Source organism: Nomascus leucogenys, chromosome 18, assembly GCF_006542625.1.
Source record: "Nomascus leucogenys isolate Asia chromosome 18, Asia_NLE_v1, whole genome shotgun sequence".
Lineage (NCBI taxonomy): Eukaryota > Metazoa > Chordata > Mammalia > Primates > Hylobatidae > Nomascus > Nomascus leucogenys.
Genome location: NC_044398.1, coordinates 62,137,663 through 62,161,541, shown reverse-complemented (window position 1 = coordinate 62,161,541; position 23,879 = coordinate 62,137,663). Strand labels below are relative to the sequence as shown.

The window sequence follows — 23,879 nt, the reverse complement described above, 5'->3', positions numbered from 1 at the left end:
ATGCACAAATTGTCATTAGCTCGATACATTGTGCTCACATTGATGCAAGAATCCTTTCCTAGTCTGGCAGATTATAATTGCCTGTGAATAGAAGTTCTAAATCTCTGATCTGACTATCTCGATACAGTTGAATGTATAGAATTGGGTTTATTCTTCGTCTCTCTTTTCCATCAGTTATCAGGTTTCTATCAACAGTCCTTATAGATTTTGTCGAGCAATACTTATTTCCACTGCTGTCCTCTGCTTCTTTCTGATATTCTTTATTCGAATGCAATATTCTTTACTTGAATGCAAATTTAGCTTTGAATTATTTGAATGAAAATTTAGATTTCCTTGTCCTCTTATTCTTAAGAATCGATAAATCTAATAAATAGGGAGGGAAAGTAATTCAGGACCTAAAGAATCAACAAAAACTGATCCCGTGCTTCCCACCAAGGTAGTATAATAGCCTTCCCATACTCATGAAGCTAACAATGAAAATAATAAATATAACAACAGCAACTAACGTAGACTGCCCCTATGTGCTAAGGATTGTGTTAAGCGTTATACATAATTATTTCTTTCAACCCTGACAAAAACTCAATTTTACGTACTGTAATTATTCCTTACCTGTTTTACAGATAAGCAAATTGAAGAACAGAAGTGGGAAGTAACTTGACCAAGGTCACAAGGCTAGTGAATGATGGAAGCAGGATTTAAATCTACTTTATCTGACTCTGGATTCTTGCTCCTAACCACTGCTAAACTGAAGACAGTCCAGGTTTAAATCAAATGCTGATATCACTGGACTTGATTAGCTCTTATTTTAATTCTTCCAAGCCTGCTACTTTTTACTCATTTTATACTAAGGACTCAAAGTCCTCTGGTCAATTATTATAACTTTTTCAGTTTTTTTGACATATGCCTCAAATTTTCTTCATCTTATTTTCTTCAATGTGAAAATTGTCCCTAAAACATAAACCCTCTTCTATCTCTTGCTGGTAAAGGAAACCAAAATATTTTATCCTCGAAATAGGAGACAGAGTAGGGACCCCCTCTTAGGGACCTTCAGGCTCCCCAAGCATAGAAATAAAGGAAAATCTTGAGTTCCTTCAGGGGGAATTCCAGGCACGTAGCTAACCCTGAGAAGTAAATAAGAAACTTGATGAGCAAGAAGGTAATAGCAGCCAAAGAAGCTAGAATCATGAGATGTTTGGTTCCCCTATAGGCACAAAAGCTAACATCTTAACATATATCTCTGAGTTCTTTCTCAGAAACCCAGACCCCCACCAAATAGATCTGCTGGCACAGAAGCCCGCAGTAAGGGGGAACGGGGGACTGAACTCTGGCCAACATTCTTTGTTTTACATTTCCTCCTGAGGGGCCTGAAAAAAGTCACACCCATGAACCCAGGCTGACATTCTTTTCTGCTGACCCTACATTTTTAAACAAAGCTTCTCTTCCTTACCCAACTGCAAATCAGAAAATCTATGACCTGTAAGTCCCTCGCTTCAAGATACCCTGACCTTTTAGGCCAAAACCAATGTGGAACCTCCATGTTTTGATTTACAATTTTGTCTGTAACTTCTGCTTTCTGAAATTTACCCCCGCCTTTAAAAATCTTTACCTGCAAGCCATCAGGGAGGTCAGGATTTAAGCACGAGCTGCCTGATCCTCCTTGTTAGGCACCCTGCCAATAAACACTTTCCTTTCTCCCGCTGCAAACCTTGGTGTGGATATCTGGTATTACTATACAGGGCGAGTGGGCCCCAGTTTGGTTCAATAACAAATATTCTTCTTTGACATATTTTGAGATGGCCGTTCAGAGGGCCTCTAAAAAGAAGTCGCCCTGCAAAGCTGTCCTGTGGGAGAGATTTGCATCTGTAGAGAATATGCATTGATGCAGCCAGGCTTTCTCTGAGGGCCCTCCCTTGTCTGGATCTAGAAAAAGTGAACCGAGATTCTGACACCTTCAAAGGTCTGAAAGAAACATTCACCATCTATTTTCTCCAAGGCCTACTACTACTGGTGAGGTTTCATCTATACAGCAAGACCTCCTTTGTTAGCTAGACCTCGCCTTCTCTCCTTCCCATAACTTCTTTTGCCATGCTCCAGGCCCCTATTCTTTCTGTATCCTCAAAATGGTATAAAAGTGTCAATCATCTGGCCATTTCTTTGAGTTGTTATAGTTTTGTATGGCTCCCGTGTACGTTAATCCATTTGTATTCCTTTTCTCCTATTAATCTGCCTTTCTGTTAGTTGATTTTTAGCCAGCCTTCAGAGGATGAAGGGGAAGTATGCCCTTTGCCTCTTCACTGTCTTCACTGCTCCGGCAGTCTCATTTGAGTCCACTGCTTTAATAACCATTTACATCAAATGACGTAATAACCACTTACATTTCTTTTAGGGATGTATAACAAGCAGTTCAAATGCAATTCATGATCTCTTACTCTCCTCACCAAAACCAAAAACAAAACCAGAAACAAAGTGGCTCATGCCTAAAATCCCAGCACTTTGGGAGGTGGAGGTGGAAGGACTGCTTGAACCCAGGAGTTCAAGACCAGTCTGGGCAAGATAGCAAGACCCTGTCTCCACAAAACATTTAAAAATTAGTTCAGCATGTTGGTGCATGTTTGTAGTCCTAGCTACTCAGAAAGCTGAGGTGGGAGGGTTGCTTGAGCCTGGGAGTTTGAGGCTGCAGTGAGCTATTATCATGCCACTGCACTCCAGCTCGGGTGACAGAGTGAGATTCCATCTTAAAAAAAATAAAATAAAATAAACAGACAAATCTTTGTCTTTATCCACTGTTTTATATTATAGTGTTGCATTACCATCTATACTGTTAGGCAAGGGAGAGATCTATTGACACTATTGTCTTCCTCTGCTCCCATAGGCCACCATCATCAAGTGCTCTGAAACTGGTCCTTAATCAATCTTGTAACAGTCCCCTTTTCTCCATCATCCAGACCTCTACTACTCCATTCCAAGCTAACATCACCTCTTATATGGAGTAGATCATGACAACAGTCTCCAAATGATTTGCTTTGCATTGCCCCTGACTCCCTTCAACTTGTTTTCCAAGCTGCACCAGGGTCATGTTTTCAGAATCCAAAACAGAATCCTGAGCTTGTTCCACCCGCAAGCCAGCCTCACATTGGGCTTAGGATACAAGTCTTAGAACGAAAACCATAATATGGCTCATAAAATCTTTCAGGATCTGACTTTCTTCCTCAGGTTTCATTTCACACACTGCATTTCCCCTGGATGTTTCAGCTTCCAGATAGCCCATTTCTTTTAGGTTCTTGCATGTATGATTGTATTTGCCCATAGCACACTTCATCCCCTGACCCCTGACGTGTGCATTAACACTTTCTTTTATAAAAGAAGTTCAGTTACCACTTCCTAGGTCTTCTTCCGCCCCCTGCCCACCTCATCATTGTAGCCTTAGCAAGTGTTCGAGGGCACACACTGGATGTCCAAATACCTGCTGAGTGAGTGAGTGCGTGAATTATTACTTCCAATCAGTTTCTATTGGAAAGTTTTAATTCGTGTCATGTTTTTACTTTTTTTTTTTTTTTTTGGCTTTGTGATCCTTGCCTCAAAGGATCACCATTTTGGTTCCTGAAGGTTTCACCTAGCTTCTTAGTTGTTGTGGAATATACACATTAATGCTGTTAGATTTGAGGTAAGAGGCAGAATGCTACAGTACTATTTTAACCATTTGCTACCAGGGTAGCTTATCCTTCATTTTAACTCAGAAGGGGAGAAAAAGAAGTAACTCTTATGTAAAATTTGAAGTCTATTTCTATTAACAGAACTTGGAGACCATTTACTTTTCTCCCTACAAGTCTTAACTGACTACAAATTTAGTTCCTTTAAAATGTAATAACATTGGACTTGGATAGGCCTGTGTAGTGATAAATAAATGAGACATCTACCAAAGATTTTAGATGTGATGATGTCTATTATTGATTCAAATTTCAGAATAAAATGACAAGCAGGATTCAGCCTTTCCATACCATCTGTCCCCAGATAAATGAGCATAAACGCAAAATATAATTGTATTAATTTTATTTCAAAAGTTGAAAAATTACTTTATTATAAATGAAAATATTATTGTCTTTTAGGATGTGTGTGTGTGTGCATGTGCACACTTTGTACAGTAGTAATTTTAATGTTGGAGTTCTACTGGAATAGAGAATAGTAATGTCTTTCTCAGCAAATTTTTTTTTTTTGAGATGGAGTCTCACTCTGTTGCCCAGGCTGGGGTGCAATGCAGCAATCTCAGCTCACTGCAACCTCTGTCTCCCAGGTTCAAGTGATTCTCCTGCCTCAGCCTCCTGAGTAGCTGGGGTTACAAGCACCCACCACCAAGCCCAGCTAATTTTTGTATTTTTAGTACAGATTCAGTTTCACCATGTTGGTCAGGCTGGTCTCCAGCTCCTGACCTCAAGTGATCCACCCACCTCAGTCTCCCAAAGTGCTGAGATTACAGGCGTGAGCCACTGCGCCCAGCCTGGAAAATACTTTAAAGACATCAATTCTCATCTTTTTCCCAAGCATATGGAGAACTGGAAAAAGCATATTTTCTTTAACTTGGAGTGCTGAGGAGCACAGATGCCCCTGCAAATTTGTAATCACCCAGTGGCCTGATTTTCAGAGTCAAAAACACAAGTGTCCTGACTTCTTTTTTATTCCTTGTCAAATGCAAGTACCTGCCTTCATCTGAATTTCAAAGGATTTGTATTACAGATAGTAATACTCCCAATGGAAAAAAAAAAACAAGACCCTTATTAAGAAAGATACACCATGGAATACTATGCAGCCATGAAAAGGAATAAGATCATGTCCTTTGCAGGAACATGGACGGAGCTGGAAGCTATTATCCTCAGCAAACTAACACATGAATAGAAAACTAAACACCATATGTTCCCACTTATAAGTGAGAGCTGAATAATGAGAACGCATGGACACAGGAAGCGGAACATCACACATTGGGGCCTGTCAGGGGGCGGGGGAGAGAGAGCATCAGGAAAACTAGCTAATGCATTTTGGGCTTAATACCTAGGTGATGGGTTAATAGGTGCAGCAAACCACCATGGCACATGTTTACCTATGTTAACAAACCTGCATGTTCTGCACATGTATCCTGGAACTTAAAATAAATTTAAATTAAATTTTAAAAAAGAGAAAGAATCATATGCATATATTTTGGGGGAAAAACCCTGAAAAAACCTGTTTAAAAAATCTGTGACTATAGATCCCACTTTATACACTGTGTGTGTATGTGTGTATGTGCATATGTGTGCATCTGTGTATGTGTGTGTCTCTGTGCATATGTCACAGAACAGAATGTTCCATTACGAGTTTTTGCTTTCAGAGCCATGGACGGCTCTACGACCATATGGAAGCAATTCAAGGTAGTGGGCATGCTGGCCAACTGTGTGGGTTTCCTTCCTCTTCACAGTTCAATTCCATTATCGGTGACAATGGGTTAGGGCCAATGAAGAAAAAACTATTGGAAACCACACCTGAAAAGACATTTATCATTGCATATAGTGGGTGCATGCACCCCCATAAATCTGGGGGTGTAACCAATGGTGATATGATCTTCCAACTGGCATTAATAGTCGTGGTCTGTAGAAATCCAAAAGCTAATAAAATAATCACCTAATCATGCTCGAGTTATAAACAGGAAAGCCTTCTTTTGAAACAATATTTTCAGGATTGAAAGAACAGAGTATTAATCACAAAACAGGCAAAAATAACCAATAAAAATGGAAATAAATTTCCAGTAAGATATGATATCAAAAATGCCAAGTGAGAACATCTTATTTGAACTCACTTGATATTAAAATGAGATGAAAAGAAAACAAATCTGTTTCTAGAGTCCTTATGAGAGGACAGAAACAAGAAATTCCAAGAACAAGTAGAAGAATGTAGAGACAGATAAGAAAAATGAAAAGGACATCACCAATTTCAGAAATTATATTTAAGTCTTTTTTTTTTTGAGACGGAGTCTTGCTCTGTCATCCAGTCTAGAGTGCAGTGGTGTGATCTCAGCTCACTGCAAGCTCCGCCTCCTAGGTTCATGCCATTCTCCTGCCTCAGCCTCCCAAGTAGCTGGGACTACAGGTGGCCGCCACTATGCCCGGCTAATTTTTTTCTATTTTTAGTAGAGATGGGGTTTCACTGTGTTAGCCAGAATGGTCTTGATCTCCTGACCTTGTGATCCACCCGTCTCGGCCTCCCAAAGTGCTGGGATTACAAGCGTGAGCCACTGCGCCCGGCCAAGTCTTACACATGTTAAAAATTTTGTTTGATTGAAGAACAGTCTAAGAGGTGGATGGTGGAATGAAGCCCAGATTATGGATACGCCCTCCCAGTACACCTGAATCTCTTTACTCACTAGTTGCCTAGCTTTGCGGAAGGCTCTTAGTTATAGCAGCATCTAAGTGCCTAGGCAAGCAGGGTTTTGGACTTCCCTAATTCAAGTAGAAGGTGTAAAACCGTTTAGTGGGAAAGACTGAGGTATGCCTAGGATTATTTGGAAGGAAGGTGTCCGTACCAATGACCACAGGTTTGTGGCTTCATCACTACTTGTTATGAGACCTTGGTTTTCCTACCTGTGCCTCAAATTTTTCCATGTCCAAAATGAGACTATTCATTGTTGATTCACATAATTATAAATGAGATTAAATAAATAAAAATACAATTTAAAATTAAGGGTCTGAATGCAACATATTATTACTGGGCTGTAGTTTGGTGACACTGGAATTTGCTCCAATGCAGACTGACCGCCCCAGACACAAACTTCTTGAGGAGCCTCATGAGAACTTCTAGCCCTTCCCTTCTTCTATAAAAAAGTCATATTTTCCTAAAAGAAAGGGAAATTTACCATACCCATTCTCCAAAATTTTGCTTAGCTTCTCATTTTTGATGATGGTGTCTAGTCTAGGATCCAGTTTACCTTTTTTTACCATGTAAAAATATACATTATATAAACCAATTTGCTTTGTAATAATAAAAAACATTTTAAAAACAATTTTGCTTTATTAGAGTGCTCCTTCTGATTTTAATGATTTTATAATTAGAGAATATATTAATAATAAGTATCTAAAGAAAAAATTCTCTTATATGAGAACTAAAAATTATATTTTTTTGTAGAGAAAATAATAAGGGGGAAATTCTAAAGCCAGATTTCCTTGGTGGTAACAGCAGAATATCTTTCATTTTTTGAACATTTTGCAGGACATTTATAGTTCATAAAAAATATTAAGTGAGAAATTCCATCTTAAACCTTTTACATGGATTCTACTTTAAGAAAATCAGCTTATTTGGACCTGAATAGGATTTGGGCTAGAAGAAAAAGGAATTTTAAAAATTATTCTTTGAGGTCTGTAGAGAAGGTTTTTTAAAAGTCATGTCTCTGAGTCTAACAGACTTACAGGTTATCAAAGTGACCAAACAAATGTCCCATACAGCTTAGATGGAAATCATCCCAACATCATGTATGTAGGATTATTTAGAGGATAAGATGCCTACTAAAGATTTTCTGCAAGTGACTTTGTTTTCAGAAAGCAAACAATCATCTTCAAAGCAAATAACATTCCTCAACTCTATAATTTGACTTCTAACTCCATAATTCCGGCACCATGGATGAGACCTCCATGTCACTGAATCTAGGATACCAAAGAACCAAACCAGAGAGCTACATGGTGAGGGGCAATACTTAAAATCACACAAGAACTGGCTCAGCAGAGACCACACTGATACCACTGTTGAACAAAGAAACAAAAATAAACATTTGTTCATTGTTACTAAATCAATTACACTATACCATTTAAAGTACTGAAGTTGATCCAGCTGGTGTTCTGGAACTCTTAATGAACTAAGGACACTCTCTACCAAAATTGGCACCATGTCATGTGGAGGTAAGCCTCACATGAATCTCATACTTTATATGCAAAATGCAGAAAAATCTGTGTATTTCCCCATAACCTATAATTCCGAAAATTTTACTGAATATATTCCTTGAAGATTTTTTCAGAAAATTTGTTATCTTCTTAATTCAAAAATAACTTTAGCAGTCTGTTTCCAAATAACTCGGAAGTTTGCCAAAGGCATAGTACTAAGCAGCTGCCGATGTTCCTATAATTTCAGACTATTCTGCATTTCAATGGTTTAAATTATGTTCTTAGAAAGATGTGGAAGAAGGTATCACTTGAATACAAAATTCAGACATTATGTTGTACATTAAGGATTCCCTACGTCCTTTTTCTGGTTCTCAGAAGGAAGAGATTGTTTAACTGCCATAAGCATGTCTCCCATCCATCCACTTGACACCCAATATTGTCACATAAAGAATCCTGTATCTTACAAAAGACAGTAGTGAGAGAAATAATATCTGTGGAGGAACTCAAATCAGCCCTCAATGGCCCTGAAACCATCAGTTTGGGGATTGGCTCACACACGGGGGCAAAATAATCAACCCTCTTATATAAATTCATGTATTTTAATTTTAATCATTATATTATAAAATATTCTAAGTAATAATAATTTTTTTCAACTATTAATGATGGGTACATAAATTCAATACAGGAAATAATGTCATAGGCCTTATCAAAAGACTTAGAAAAACATTCAGAAAAAATTCTAAAATTTGATTAATAATTTTTCTTACTCTAAAACTTTCACACAATATGAACGTTAGTTTGAAGCTATTTGTCAGAATCCCCTGCAATATAAATCTTAAATGGACCTAATAGTATAAATTTCAAATAGGATTATTTTAACATCTTAATAATGATACAACGCCTCTTTTAAGATCTGTTATAATTTGGCATGTTTACACCTTATAAAGAAAAGCCTCATTGACTCTGAAAGCAAGTTATGATTAAATGGTTTTAGCTTGTTCTCCTTGAAAAGCCTCCAAAGCATATACATTTCCAATAACTACTGTGTAATAATTGGCATCGTAGCTTTTAACAAGCATTTACCTGGCAGCATTTGCTACTAGTCAACTTTTATAACAACACTATATTTGTCATTTTGAGGAAAGTAAAATATGGTCTTTTCACAGATTTTAACAGCACCAATGTATAGGTGAATTTCCTGTCAAAGTCAGGAGAACCTCCAATGAACAACTGAATTTAACCAGGCTTTCATTTTCATGATTTATAAGTACATTATTGATTCAGTCATGTAGTTGAATCTATACCTTGTGAATCTTACTGCAATATCTTACACCCAGTTTTCCCTTACATTTGCTAAAGCAGTAGTTCAGAAATGTGGTCCCTGGACTAGTAGCATTAGCATCATCTGAGAACTTGTAAAAAATGAAAATTATCAGGTTCCACTCCAGAACTGAATCAGAAACCCTGGGGAGGAGCCTAGAAACATGGGTTTCAACAAGCCATGCAGGTGGTTATGATGCAGACTAAAGTCTGAAAACCTGTCTAAAGCAAAAAGATGTTCTCTTGATATAAAGAAAGGTTTTCCAGCATTGGGATAGCTCAAAAAACTAAAAACGTAACTGCCATTACACCCAGCAATCCCACTACTGCTTTGGGTAAATACCCAAAGCAATACCACTTTGGGTATTTACCCAAAGGATAAGAAATCGTTACATCAAAAAGACACCTTCACTCTTTTGTTTATTATTATTATACTTTAAGTTCTAGGATACATGTGCACAACGTGCAGGTTTGTTACATGGGTGTACATGTACCATATTGGTTTGCTGCACCCATCAACCCGTCATCTACGTTAGGTATTTCCCCTAATACTATCCCTCCCCCAGCCCCCCAACCCCTGACAGGCCCTGGCGTGTGATGTTCCCCGCCTTGTGTCCATGTGTTCTCATTGTTCATCTTCCACCTATGAGTGAGAACATGCGACACCTGCACTCTTATGTTTATTGCAGCATTATTCACAATAGCAAAGTCATGGAATCAACCTAAGCGTTCATCAGTGGTTGACTGGATAAAGAAAATGTGGTACATATACACCATGGAATACTAGGCAGCTATAAAAGAGAATGAAATTACATCCTTTGCAGCAACACGGATAGAGTTGGGGGCCATTATCCTGTGTGAAATAACTCAGAAATAGAAAGTCAAATACAGCATGTTCTCATTTAGAAGGGAGAGCTAAACAATGAGTTCACATGGACATAAAGATGGAAATAATAGACACTGGGGACTCTAAAAGTGGGGAGGGGGAGAGGGGACTGAAGGTTGAAAAATTAACTATTGGGTACAATGTTCACTATTTGATTACATAATATATCCATGTAACAAACATGCACATGTACCCCTTGAATCTCAATAAAATAAAGTTTGAAAAAGAAAAGTTTTGAATCACTTAGGTGGAGCAGTAGCTTCTGCAGGGACCTTTCTCTCCAAGCCTAAAATGCTGTTGTACTTTATAAAATATACAGATGTTCTTTACAGATGGTACCAAATTATAAAAATTTCATCTAATAAGGGTTTTAGACTAAGGCATATTCTCAATACATATTAAAACATTGATGTGCATCCAACTGAATGTTTGAGTTGTAAGGAAAAAAACATGACTAATTAAAATAGCATGGTATTACAAAGATAAAAATAATGTCTTATCTATCATAATTTCAACTGGTTTTTCCCAAAATTAAAATCAAAGAAAATAGGGCTGATTTAACCATTGCCTTTTGTATTTTCTAGGTCCAGAACTTGTGCCATCTATAGAACTAGAGCCATGCCTAGGTAATTAATGAATGAACTATACAGTTAATACATATTCCTACACAATGGCTTTCAAAGGCAGGCTGGTGAGGTTATCCCAAAGATAGATGAAACAGAGCTGGCTTATTTTGCTAATATCCTCCATGATATAGTCTGTGTTATCAGAAAGGCAAAAGAGAAAACCCTAAAAATAGAGAGAATGAATTTTATTATAAAGATATATTTCTCAATCCCCACATGCGTACATGATATAATAGATATCAAGAGTAACGCTTTGGGCAAAACAACATTTTCTCCCCTTTTCCACCAGAAAAAAAAAATGGGATCAAGCTTATAGTACAATTTTGATGAAATAATTATTGTTTAATTTTTTCTTAATTTCATTTTAAAACCATACATTTCCTATTTATTATTAGTAAAGCTCACATTAGGGGTGTAAAGTGACCAAAGTAGTGTTATTCCCATCTTATGGCAGATTTTCCACTGGAATGTAAATCTTTCAAGAATATTTTAAATTTACGGAAACAGAATACTTTTATAGAGTAACACTAAACTTGCATGAATAATTCATATTTCACAGATGTCACTGTCATTCTGAAAAAAATCACTTTGTATTCTTTTGAAAAATACTTAGAGACAATGATAGACTTACATTTGTCAAGTGTTAAGTTACATTAAAAGGGAGATTATATGTTGAAAAAATAAGCTTCATCATAAAAGTTAATAAAATTATTTGGCTAAAATAAGTAACAAAGTACTTATAATAAATTTATCAGTAGAACAGCTAGCTAAACTCATTAAATCAATTTCACAAAACTGTTCTAATTTAAATGTATGTACATCAGGGAAAATCTGAATGGAATACCTGAGACTGTGCATTAATATTGGCTCCTTCCTTAACAAGAACTTTGACAACTTCTGCTTGTCCAGCCAAAGATGCAATGTGAAGAGCGGTATTTCCCTTCTGTTTTGGAGAAACAAAATAGAAAATGTTCAACGTTTCTGAATTTTGCAGAAATCAAAATGTGCAGGCATTTTCAACTTTACTAATCACTTTAACCGATTAAAATTTGTTATTTATCAAGATAGTAGCCCACTTACAAAGAGATTATTTTTTACCATCAAAAAAAAAATTGGCCACCTCATATAGTGTCTTCCTTTTCTATTTTCACAATATTGGTTTAGTGTTAACACGGAATGACTGTGTTTTCAATGAATCAAAAATTTGCAGGGGGTGTGTGTGTATGTGTCAATATTTCATGAGATTCATACAATTTAATCAACAACTAAAGAATCCTACTGCAAAGAAATATAAACTAAAAAAAAAAAGCTTACTGAAACATTGAGTTTCTTTCACCTTGCAAAGAAACCTAGGAATTTTTAGTGGTAGAGAAATGAGCTGCTTCTAGTTATGTTTGCAGCTACTAGGGCACTTGAGAATACATTGGGAATAAGAAAAATAAATTTTACATAAATCATAACAGTACTAATGATTTTCTACCATTTGCTACATCAAAATTTACTAGCCACAACACCAACACCAATGAAAAATAATTTAAACCTTTTGTGAAAATAAAGGCCAAGAGATTTAAAATACCTATGATGTGATTAAAATAAATAACAACAACAACAACAAAACAGAAACCAGTAGCTTCCAAGCCATAAAGTTTGGACTCTAGTTCTCTTTCTGTCTCCAGCTCACTGTGGGAGCATTAGCCACTCACTAAATATTTGGGGGCCTCAGTTTTTTCTGTTTAAGTGAGATTCTTGTCTAGGAAATTCTACAATTCTAATCTATGATTAAAAGTAAGCCTAATTTTTAAAATATCAATAGAGTTTAGAAGAAAAGAAAAACAAGAATAGTAATAAACACTTAAGCAAGCAAAAATAATTGGCTTAATGAATACACTATATTAACATGGTAACTATACACCATCTCATACCAGTCAGAATGGCTATTACTAAAAAGACAAAAAATAATAGATGTTGGTGGGGTTGTACAGTGGCAGCCTCAAACTCCTAGGCTCACGTGAGTGCTCCTCGCGATACAGCCTCCAAAGTAGCTGGGATTACAGATGTGAGCCAGTGTACTGGGCTTCAAATAGATATTCTTTAAATTATTTGTTTAAAATGTATTTGATGTGCCAGAGAGAAATGTTTTTAAAAATGTTTACTCCCTCTTAATGTTCAAAGTAAGAAATTTATTGCATATAGTGAATTCACATGTTTACTTCTGTGGAATTGCCAGACAGTTGTTAGTTTGTTTTGTTTTTTAATTTCAGCTAGAATTGCTGTTTACTATACTACAAGCAGAACCAATGCACATTTTGGCAATTATGCATGAGGCGCTGGAAATCCACATTAACTGGCCATGTTTCTAATTTATTCTTGTACTTTTTTGTTTGTTTGTTTACTCCAGATTAGACTAGTGTCCCATCTAGAGACGAGAGTGTCTGACTTCTCTCTCTTCATCTTCCACAGCCATATTATCACACTCAAGGCTTGGTCAGCAGGCTTGGCTCTGATTAGCAAAAATTTTATTTTTCCAAATAAAATTTTACCTTCAAAAGACAAAGATTGTTGCCACTGATAATAGTTTTTTAAATGTCTGTTGTTTATGAAATGAATCCTCGACAAGTTCAAATATGTTTTAGCAAAAGCAGCATCAAGGAACAGTTTCTGGTTTACCAAGGGTCCCGTGCATTTCTTTAAAAATGAGTCCAATTTCCTTACCAAACACATTATGATGATAAAATCTAATATTACCCTAACAATTCAATCCATGACCCAAAATCTCTTTTCTTATTAGAGTATAAAGGATTGTGCAAAGCCTCATACCAAACTGAATGTATACATTTAAAATTACTTGTTCATTTCCATAGAGAAATTTCCCACATCAGTTTATTTTTAAAAAATGAATTAACCGTAGGAAAACAGGTGCTATTGTCTACAAAGGATTATGTCAATCTCGTCCTCTTTGTGAATCGAAAGGGGAAAGATAAAATTTTAGAAACTAGGTTTACAGATTTTTCAGACTCATGTCCCATAAGTCCTTAAATGAAACAATTCACTCTGCAGAGTTTAATGGAGGGGGGTTTAATTTTAATTCTGCAGGTTAAGAATCTTGGTGTTCTAGCCAACCTCTGAAATGTGCAAGAGGGAAAAGAAGCTTTAAGTGGGTGAGGTGTGGTGGTTCATGCCTATAATCCCAGCACTTTGGGAGGCTGAGGCAGGAGGATCGCTGGAGCCCAGGAAGGCAACATAGCAAGACCTCATTTAAACTAAAAAAATTTTTTTTGATTAGCTGGGTGTGGTGGCACACGCCTGTAGTCTCAGCTACTCAGGCAGCTGAGGTGGGAGGGTCACTTGAGCCCAGGAGGTGGAGGTTGCAGTGAGCCGTGATTGTACCACTACACTACTGCCTGGGCAACAGAAAGAGACCTTGTCTAAAAAGATAAATAAAAGTGAAAAGCTTTAAATAATTTCTGCTTTTCTAAGGAAAAAAAGTTCTACCAGCACGAATATTACCTTAGTGGCCGAATCCACAGAGGACCCTCTTCCCAGCAGCTCCTGCACCAGCCCCACGTGGCCTTCCTTGGCAGCCAGATGGAGAGCGTTGAGTCCATTCTGAGAGAAGAAACAAACAAGGCTTTAAGAAGTGAAGTAATGAGAGAAATAGTGCCCTGATCCTACTCAAGCATATAACCCAGAGAACAGACAGACTCTGATCTCTTCTTTTTTTTCCTTTTTGCCTTAGAATCTTGAATCTATTAATTTAAGAGAGACTAATTTCAGTGTTTTTGATTCAGAGAGGCAATAAGGTAAGTATTCATTAGAAACATGGATTTTATCAACTTCATTTCAACAAAGTTTTTTTAAACAAAGAAATCTCTAAATTTTTTAAATGACTTAAAGAGAACAATTTTGTATCATTTATTGTACTGGCGCAAAATAAAATTCTGTACACTTTCTGGAACATGTACAGCTTTATATTTTTTCAGTCCTTTCGTATCTCAAAGCAGCACTCTGCTAAGCGCTATTCACACTTACGAAGATGTACTCCCCACCTCCTGGGATTTATAGACAACAGTTATACCTTGATTAATATTATAACTAACTCACTCTAGCTACTCAGTGACTCAAAATACTGACCAACAATTTGGAAAAAACTTAGAAGAAAATTAATATGATTTTAAAAATCAAGAACAAATTTTTAAGAGGAAAACATTAAGTTAATTCAACCTGAAAAATAGAATAAATATTAGTTTCTTCATCTTCAAAACAAGGATTAAAGTCTTCAACTGACATGATATAAGCCTTAAACAGAGCAATGGAAATAAAGTGACAGTTTAGCAGCTGGTATATGGTGCCAATTATTAGCTTCCATATCTCACTTGTCTTATACAGACAGTATTCTAATATTGATACTGAATAATTTAACATTTTTCACATGCAAATTGAAATACACTGTTTTACACATATCATATAGACCCAAGTAATGCTACAAAATGTTATTTCATAAATAATCTCAGAAGCTAATCATAAATGTTGTTGGATATTGAAATGGAATATAGAAATTATTTACATTATGTAGATTGTTATAGAAGAGTACTTATCTAAGAATGACTGTGAGTCATACTCAGAATGTAAAAAAGAAAAAGTTGTACTAAATATGAAGGTTATAGAAACTGTCCTTCTTACACTGTGACATTTAATAGTAATAATAATAATATTTTTAATTCCTGACCACTGAGTTGAAATCAGTCAATAAAATGATCTTGTTATGATGCTAGAGTCAGAGAACAAAGACAATCTTGATATTCTTGATAGGGTCTCCAAATTTAGAGGCAAAAGACATGACAATGATATGCAATATGATCAGATTTATAGTTCAGAGATGTGCTATCTAACAGTCTTCTACTGAAATGTAAATTTATGAGGGAATAATTTTAACATTATAATTTGGGGAAGTGGCATCAAGGTATAGATTCACTTCCAGCGATGTTCTACATATCTATCAGTTTCACTATGTCAGGTTATAGACTCATTTCTAGCAATGATTTAAATATCTCACAATTTTATATATGCTGCATACCAAATAGGAAACAACTAAAGCAGGATACTATTGATAAGTCATTGATACTGACTTTATGTAAGTTAATTTTGATAAAATAATACGAACTTAGTTTTTTGAAACAATCAGCAAATATTTATTGAGCTCTTATTGTGAGCAAGATATTGGGCTTTGCAGATCTGTGAGTTCCAGACGTGATATCATCTTTGATACCACAACTTCAGAATAATGCTATTTCTATATAATACCATTAAAATGGCCAAAAACACCAGGTAGATTTAAAAAAAAGACGGTAATGCTACACTGAAACAACCATGTGCATATTAATCAATCCTAAAGAACAAAGTTATCTTTTTTGTTTAGCACTTCTATCACATTTTATAAAGCAATATTTTAACATTTTGTTCATAATCAGATTTATAATAAGCTCTATTCACTATTTCTCTTGCTGATTTTATGAAATACTTTCCCCATTGACTGCCTTTCTATGATCATATAAAGCTAGTGGCTGACCCCAGGTAGAACGGATAGCCAATAAAAATTTTCATGGAACCATTTGAGTGTTTCTGACATATATAGAAAAACCACAGAGGAGTCCATTTGGAAAAGTTGAGGAACAGATTCAAGAAGATATGGCTAAACTTACATGAAGGTTAAATGTTTGCATCATCATCCATCAAACTGTTTTTCACCTTATTATAAGTTCATAATTAATACAAACTTATTTATTAATCCATAAGCATTTGCTAGGTACCCACTAAGTGTTCAGCTCTCAGTGCTAGGTTCTAAGGGAGAAGTAAAGGACACATTATGTAATTTTCATCCCCATAAATATTTGGCCCCCAAATACTTATTATTAAACAACTGAGAATCAACTACACAGTAGCATATATTGTCCATGATGTAATTTTCAGATCTCTGTCTGCCCTGCTTTGCATACGTCACATGTTGAATTAAGAGTTTCACAGTCTAAGTCTTTTGCATATCAGAAAAGTACAACTAACTTATATAACATCTTTAATTGTATGAAAATGTAAATATTTTGGAGAAGGCAATTAAAATATATGAGTTCTTGAAAGTTTTTGAAAGAGGTTAGAAGAAAGAGATAGAGAGAAAATGGACACATCCAAAGGCAGTAATTGTGAAGGAAAGTGAAACTTGGCCTCTCAGTCCTCACCACCACTCTGAATGGACTTCAGTGTCAAGATTCCCCCAAGCCAAGAACTCTTCTCAAGATGAAATACGTGCCATAAATGTAGATACCAATAGTTGTGAAATATTACTACAGTTTCACTGTGCCATTAGTATAAACGACATTGGCAAAAGAAATAATCTATACGATGAAGAAAGAATCAAATTAAAAATGAAAATGACACATATACATGTTCTCTATCCATTCTCACTCCTTACACCAATGTGTCTTTTATCTGCACTCTTCCCTTCTCTTCCACAGCGGCTTCTCTAAACAAAGGGTACTTATTCACTGTGGTGGGATTAAGGATTTAGTTTTTTTATGAAGATCAGGAAAAGCAAAGCACACAACGCACCATCTTTGTCAGACACATTTAACTGAACTGACTGTGTCCTTGGCTGGTCTCCACAGGTTTCTGATTTAACAAAGTACATCAAACTATAGGTGATCCAAGAGGATATCTGTTTTATTAGTTACTCTCAGATCTTCAAGGGTTTCTTTTAAATTCCCAAATGATAATTTAATGTGGTATTTACTAAGCCTTCATTAATTTAAAAATATTTACAATGAGATTTGGAATTTGGCTGTTCAGGTTATTGATTATTTCATAGTGAAAAAGGGCTAGAATAAGAATACTTTGAAGATGTCACTCTCTATAGTCCACACCAGGATCTCCACTTCATCCATAGTGGAATCCCGTCTAGCGCCCCTGGATGGTAGCTCCCTTTTTTTGGCCACTGATCTTTTCTCCCTGTCTAGCCCCATCAACGCTTGTTTTTTTGTTTTTTTGTTTTTAAATAATACAATCCCTAAAATATAGAGAATGATACTGAATATGGTAGAGCACTTGTCTGGGAGAAGAAAAAACTATAAAAATTGGTCTTCAGAATCTTACTAAAATCAAGAAAAATGAAGAGGTTATGAGTGCTGAGAAATAAATATTTGATGAAAGAATAAGAAATGTTAATGACATAGGAATCATTATTATATTTTACATTTTACATCCGTTACAGCATATTTTATTATATTTTACAGATGATGACACTAAAATTCTCAGAAGTCAAGTGATTTGCCTCAAAGATCACTACAACTTATAAGAGGAAGAGCAAAAAATTCAAACTCAGATCTATCTGATTTCCAGACCCATGCTTTTTTATTTAAAATAATTAAATGCTAAACCAGTATTTCAGACTGTAGGTCACGATGCATAAACTGGTTATAAATTCAATCTAATGGACTGCTAATCAGCATGGTTCAAATCACGAAGTAGCATAAAGAAAAACAGAGTGCACTGTGGGTGGACTCTGTTGATTTTGGGGGGTTTTGGTGAAACTTTTTATACACACACGTCTGTGTGTGTGTGTGCACATACAGGCATGCTCTGGATTGCAAAAAAGCTAAAGAAGTTTAGTCAAGACCTGAGACAGGAGGTCATCTTGGGGAAGCTAGATGTCCTTTTAGATCAAATAAATAAAACATTGGCACCCACAAAGATCACTTAAGGGAGGATAATGGACATTTAGAAATGGTTTTGTTGGACCTAGATGACAGGTTGATAGGTGCGGCAAACCACCATGGCACACGTATACCTACGTAACCAACTTGCACACTCAGCACATGTATCCCAGAACTTAAAATTTTTTAAAAAAGAAAAGAAATTGTTGTGTTGGTAGACTTATTTGAGTTTTCTGAACTTAATTTTCATTTTAGATGGGTGTTGTGATGAAATTAAAAGGACTGACAATGGGATGAAGCAGAATTCTTCATTTTGAGAATATTGGCTAAATCATGTCCACATTTGGGGTTCTGAGAGAGACAATGGCAGAGTGAAGAACACGGGCACAGGACAAAAGGAAATCTGAGCTCCTGTGCTGTCTCTCTAGTCCTAACAATAGGATTTAAGGTTTCTTCAATAGTAAAAAAGGGAAATGTCCTACTTTGCCTACCTCAGATAGTTATTTAAGAGTATCAAATAATGTAGGTTAATTCTGTTTGTAATTTATGAAGTAAAAAACAAATGTAAAGTATTATTATTTCCCAGTTAGATGCAAACAGTAATACATGTATATATTCCTGCTCTCCCCATCCACAGCCCTGCCAATGTTCCATCACTAAGATTTGGCTAAATGTGATGAGATGAATTGAGCATTTTTGAGTTCAACATGCGTTTACGTAGGCTAGCAGAAGTATTAATGTATGCAAAAGTGATGTATTTTTTAAAAGTATTTTGAATTACAATAAAACCTAGGAAGTAGATGGGTAAAAGGAGCTTGGTTTATTAGTAGTCACCCTTGTCAATAATTTAAAGATTTGCAATTTTACTACTGAACATTTCAACTTTATTTATTTATTTATTTAATTTTTTGAGATGGAGTTTTGCTCTTGCTGTCCAGGTTGGAGTGCAGTGTGCAATCTTGACTCACTGTGCAACCTCCGCCTCCCAGGTTCAAGTGATTCTCCTGCCTCCATCTCCCAAGTAGTTGGTATTACAGGCGCATGCCACCACATCCGGCTAATTCTTTTGGTATTTTTAGTAGAGACGGGGTTTCACCCTGTTGGCCAGGATGGTCTCAAACTCCTGACCTCAGGTGATCCTCCCACCTCGGCCTCCCAAAGTACTGGGATTACAGGTGTGAGCCACCACACCCAGCCTCAACTCTCCTATGTAAATGCCATTTTCATGCGGTCTCTCATTTCTTTGGTTAAATTAATTTTTATAAGATTATATAGGTAAATTATTTATTTACTAGTTGGCTTAACATGTATAAGAACAAAACATTTATCTAAGACTCAAAGAAGAAAAATTATTTGAACTATTTATTATAATAGTCATGGTTTAAAGGAATGTAAAAATTAAATTTAAAAGTGAGCAGCAAATCATTTAAATAATAGCTAAAATGTATCAGAGTTTATTCTTCTGTGTCACGTTCTGTTCTAAGCGCTTAATTGCATTAATTCATATAATCCTGAACTGAACATTTTGAGTTATCAACTACCTGGTGATTCTGGCTCAGAAACTGCACTTTTAAACCTCCTCCCCTCTTCGCCTCCCTGGCCTCCGTAACACAAAAACCAATGGCCTCTGCATCATAATCCTATTTTATTTCCTTTAGACCTCAACTTCTCATTAGCTCTATTTTCTAATAGAAAATATCTCAGTCTCTAAAAATTGTTTATTTTAGGTTTGTAGATGTTTAATGTCCAAATATGTCAAAATTAGAAAAAAAAACGTTAAAATGAATTCTAGAATGTTATGGTGTCAAATGCATGCCAAGCTCAGCATTTAAAAGTGAATTCTAGGCAGGTGCAGTGGCTCATGCTTATAAGCCCAGCACTTTGGGAGGCCGAGGCAGGAGGATTGCTTGAGCCCAGGAGTTCAAGACCAGCCTTGGCAACATAGAGAGCCCTATCTCTACAAAAAATAAAAAATAAAAAATTAGCTGGACTCAGTGGTGTGACCTGTAATCTCAGCTATTTGGGAAGCTGAGGCTGCACTCCAGCCTGGGTGACAGAGCAAACCCCTTGCTTCAAAATAAGTAAATAAATAGACAAATAAATAAATAAAAGTAAATGCCTAGTAAAAATGGAGGAAAGGGTTTAGAATGGTTTCTCCCTTAAGTTTTTTTTTTTACAGTAACAAAATTCTGTGTTTCTAAGATCAGATGACAAGTAATAAGAGTATAATTTCTAGAAGTTTTTAAAGATACAATCCAAAAGACTAGATCTTAGTTCTGCATGTTTATCACGGACTCATTTAACATTTCAATGAACCCATCTTAATAGAGGGCATTAAAAACCTGAACTTTCTCCTACTGACATAGAATTTATCAAGGTTGGCAAGCAGGGGAAGGAGTATGTACCATGAAACAAGAGAATTCTCCAGTGAGACAGCCAGAAGTGGAGATGCCTCCAGGCACCAACAGTGACATCGGAATTGAGAAGAAAGAGGTGGCAGGACCTCGAAGGAAAGGAAGCAAAAAGGGAGACTAGAACTAAACAAATTCCACAGCGGATTCCAGTGTGTGCCCTATCCTCCTGCTTCTAATGAGGCACAAGTAAAGAAACATTTTTGAACAAAATACTAAACTCAGATAAAACATGATACAGAGTTTTCAAATTAATAGACTAGGGATAGCTTAAATTCAATAAATAGTAACTAAATTCAAGTATTCACATTTGTTGACTATTTATTGTATGCTAAACATTGTGCTAGAAACCAAGTCTATATTTCAAGGTATCCATATAAAAGTTTGGTAATATTATTAGAGCATTACAATGACTTCTGATCTCCACATTTTTTACAATTTTAATTAAAAATAAGCCAAATGTGGCATGCTGGACTCTGTGGGAAGAGAAAGGAGGGAGCATTAGACAATAAAAGCTTTGCAGCGTCTTCTAAATAACACCCTGGTACTCTGTTTTCCATCATTATAAAATAATTCCTATAAATGGTGTTTGGTATCAATTTCAGGTATGTCTGAGACACACAAGCTGGCTTAGTCACTTTCTCCTCTGAGCAATCATAAAATTTGGTTCTTTTCACAAATTTGTTGTATTTGCATGTTTCCTGTTTATCTCCCAACAAGGCTTCTTTTTCATGAGAAATGGTCAAATTCTATTAATATTGGTAACCTCTACACCTAATATAATACCTGGCACAAAAAAGGTCTACTTCAATAATGTTTGTAAAATAAATGGGCTAATTAATAATGTGTACAGTATGAAGGTAAATAGGAGTTTGCTTAATTCACCCAGGTACTCTACATTTTGTCAGCAAATGCAAGTCAGTGCATGAACAAGTCAGGTATAAATATATCCATCTTTGGAAACACAATCAGGAGACATTCACTCTCTGAGGCCCAAATTGGTTACCATTAACACATACAAGGGGAAACTAGATTCTGAAGGAAGGACTTAATTTAAATAGCCTTTGTTATTAAGGATCTCAGAGTTCTATGACAATTTTTAAATCTTACATGTTTATTTTTAAGCCAATCTGAAAAACATTAATAGAAGCATATTCTGGGTCATCTGGATAATCATATTTAATTAACATTTAGTAAGTTTTTGTTCTTGGTCATGTTTCTGATTGTGTTGATTTCAAGGAATCACTTAAAGGGAACATTCAAATTTTGATGCAGTTTTTCTCAAACTGAGGCACACAGATGTATTTTCTTAGGGGACCAAAAGAAATTCCCCCAAAAGTAGAAGAAATGCTGCCTTAAGAGATGGTTTGTAAATAGAACTTGATAATATGTGGGTCTTTCCATCTAGAAAGCAGAGTGGATGCTTAAGGAGGCATGACTAGAACCTTCCTAAGTATTAGAAGCTTTCCAGTGTCCCATAGGACTATAAATTATCTAAAAGAAATTATAACAATTTATTAGAAACTTTACAGCCAAAATCAAAAGGAATATACTTGTTAGTACTTGTCCAGAATTTGTCCATCCAGCTACTCTCATGTGGCTGAAATAATCATTTGTGGCTAGCCTAACTTTGCTAACCAAATTCTATCTAAATATAACCATCAGAGCCATAATTTGGTTTCCTAAATGAGTGTGCACAACACAATTGATTTTCATATGTATCATTTGAGGCCCCAATCATCTCCTTTTAAAGTAGAGAAGTATGTTGTGAAGATTATACATATGTACATATGTATATACACACACACACACACATTATGTCACACATACACTGTAGCACAGTGATGAGGATGTAATAGGCATACAATAAAACATTATTTGATATAACAGGTATTATTATTTCCCACTTCATGAATGGATAATTTGAGATTCAGAATGATTTAAGTGGCTGGCCCAATGTCCACTGCTCACTCAATCATTCATTTATCAAATATTATTTGGATATCTGTATGTGTCAACCCTGGGTCTTGTTCTTTCCAACACTGTGCTCCTGTCGTTATATGACACTGAAGCTTAAATTCTAGTGTATAAATCATTCTTTCAAATAGGTTCATGTAAGTCAGCGATAGTGTCTCTCACTGGTAACTTTAATTTTAACCCTGTTTATATTTGTATACTCTGTGAGCTTTTCTTTGTAAACCCCTCAATTTTCCTGGGTTGCTAAAGTTCCAAGTTCCCAGTTTGCGGGACTTGCTTTCCTGTCTGCACATTGCAAAATTGCTCGCTGGGGACACAGTTGGTTAATAAGAAACTAGTGCCTTTTTAAGACACAAAAATTTCACTAAAAGTAGAGTTGTTAAAAAGGGCCAAAGTGACCATTAGTTTGGCGTCCAAACTTATAATTCCAAGGGAACTTGAATAACAAATCTCTTGAAAAACTTCTGATGGTTACTTTGGATGAGAAACTATATTCTCAACTTTCTGATAAATGGCTTTCTCTGCCTGCTTCCCTCCTCTGACTCCCATGGGCACTATTGCTGGCTTCCTTTATTCCTCAAAGGAAATATCACACTGCAAATTCTCTTTTTCCCAAGGGCAGTAACAGCCTTCACTGACTGCAGCAATGACTGCACACCCACTAAGGTGCAGGGATTTATTTCAAACTGTCCCCTCTGCCCGCTCCACCCTGCATAAAGAGCTTTCTTTTTTTTTTTAAGTAATGACAGTTTAGGGGGTAGGGTAGGGCATGGAATGGGGAATGCCCCAAGGTGTGCCTTTATGGGCTCTTGCTCATCTGCATCTTGGTCTCTTTTATCCTACCCTGAAGACCTTTCATTTCTGAAGAAAAAGGTAAAAAATGAACTGAGTATGGGGACTAAAAACAACTGCCACATGAGGCTCTATACTTGCACATATGCAGGTTCATTCACAGACAGTTGCTCTGATCATGCCCACATCAATCTGACAACCACTGCTTAATTCCGACGAATTCTCTTCTACACAATTTCCTTTTTTTCTAAGAGAATCCCCAATTTGAAGAA

At 36.0% G+C, this 23,879-nt stretch overlaps 1 protein-coding gene across 50 annotated transcripts in view; it reads right to left on the bottom strand.

Moving 5' to 3' along the window:
- The window catches only part of ANK2 (ankyrin 2), a 689,728-nt gene that overhangs the window by 171,568 nt on the left and 494,281 nt on the right, over positions 1-23,879 (bottom strand). For all 50 annotated transcript variants that reach the window (XM_030799037.1, XM_012502792.2, XM_030799074.1 and 47 more), the window contains 2 exons: positions 14,235-14,333; positions 11,572-11,670 (listed from right to left, as the gene is read on the bottom strand). In XM_030799037.1, coding sequence (XP_030654897.1) covers positions 11,572-11,670; positions 14,235-14,333 — 198 coding nt within the window. The remainder of the gene's footprint in view (positions 1-11,571; positions 11,671-14,234; positions 14,334-23,879) is intronic.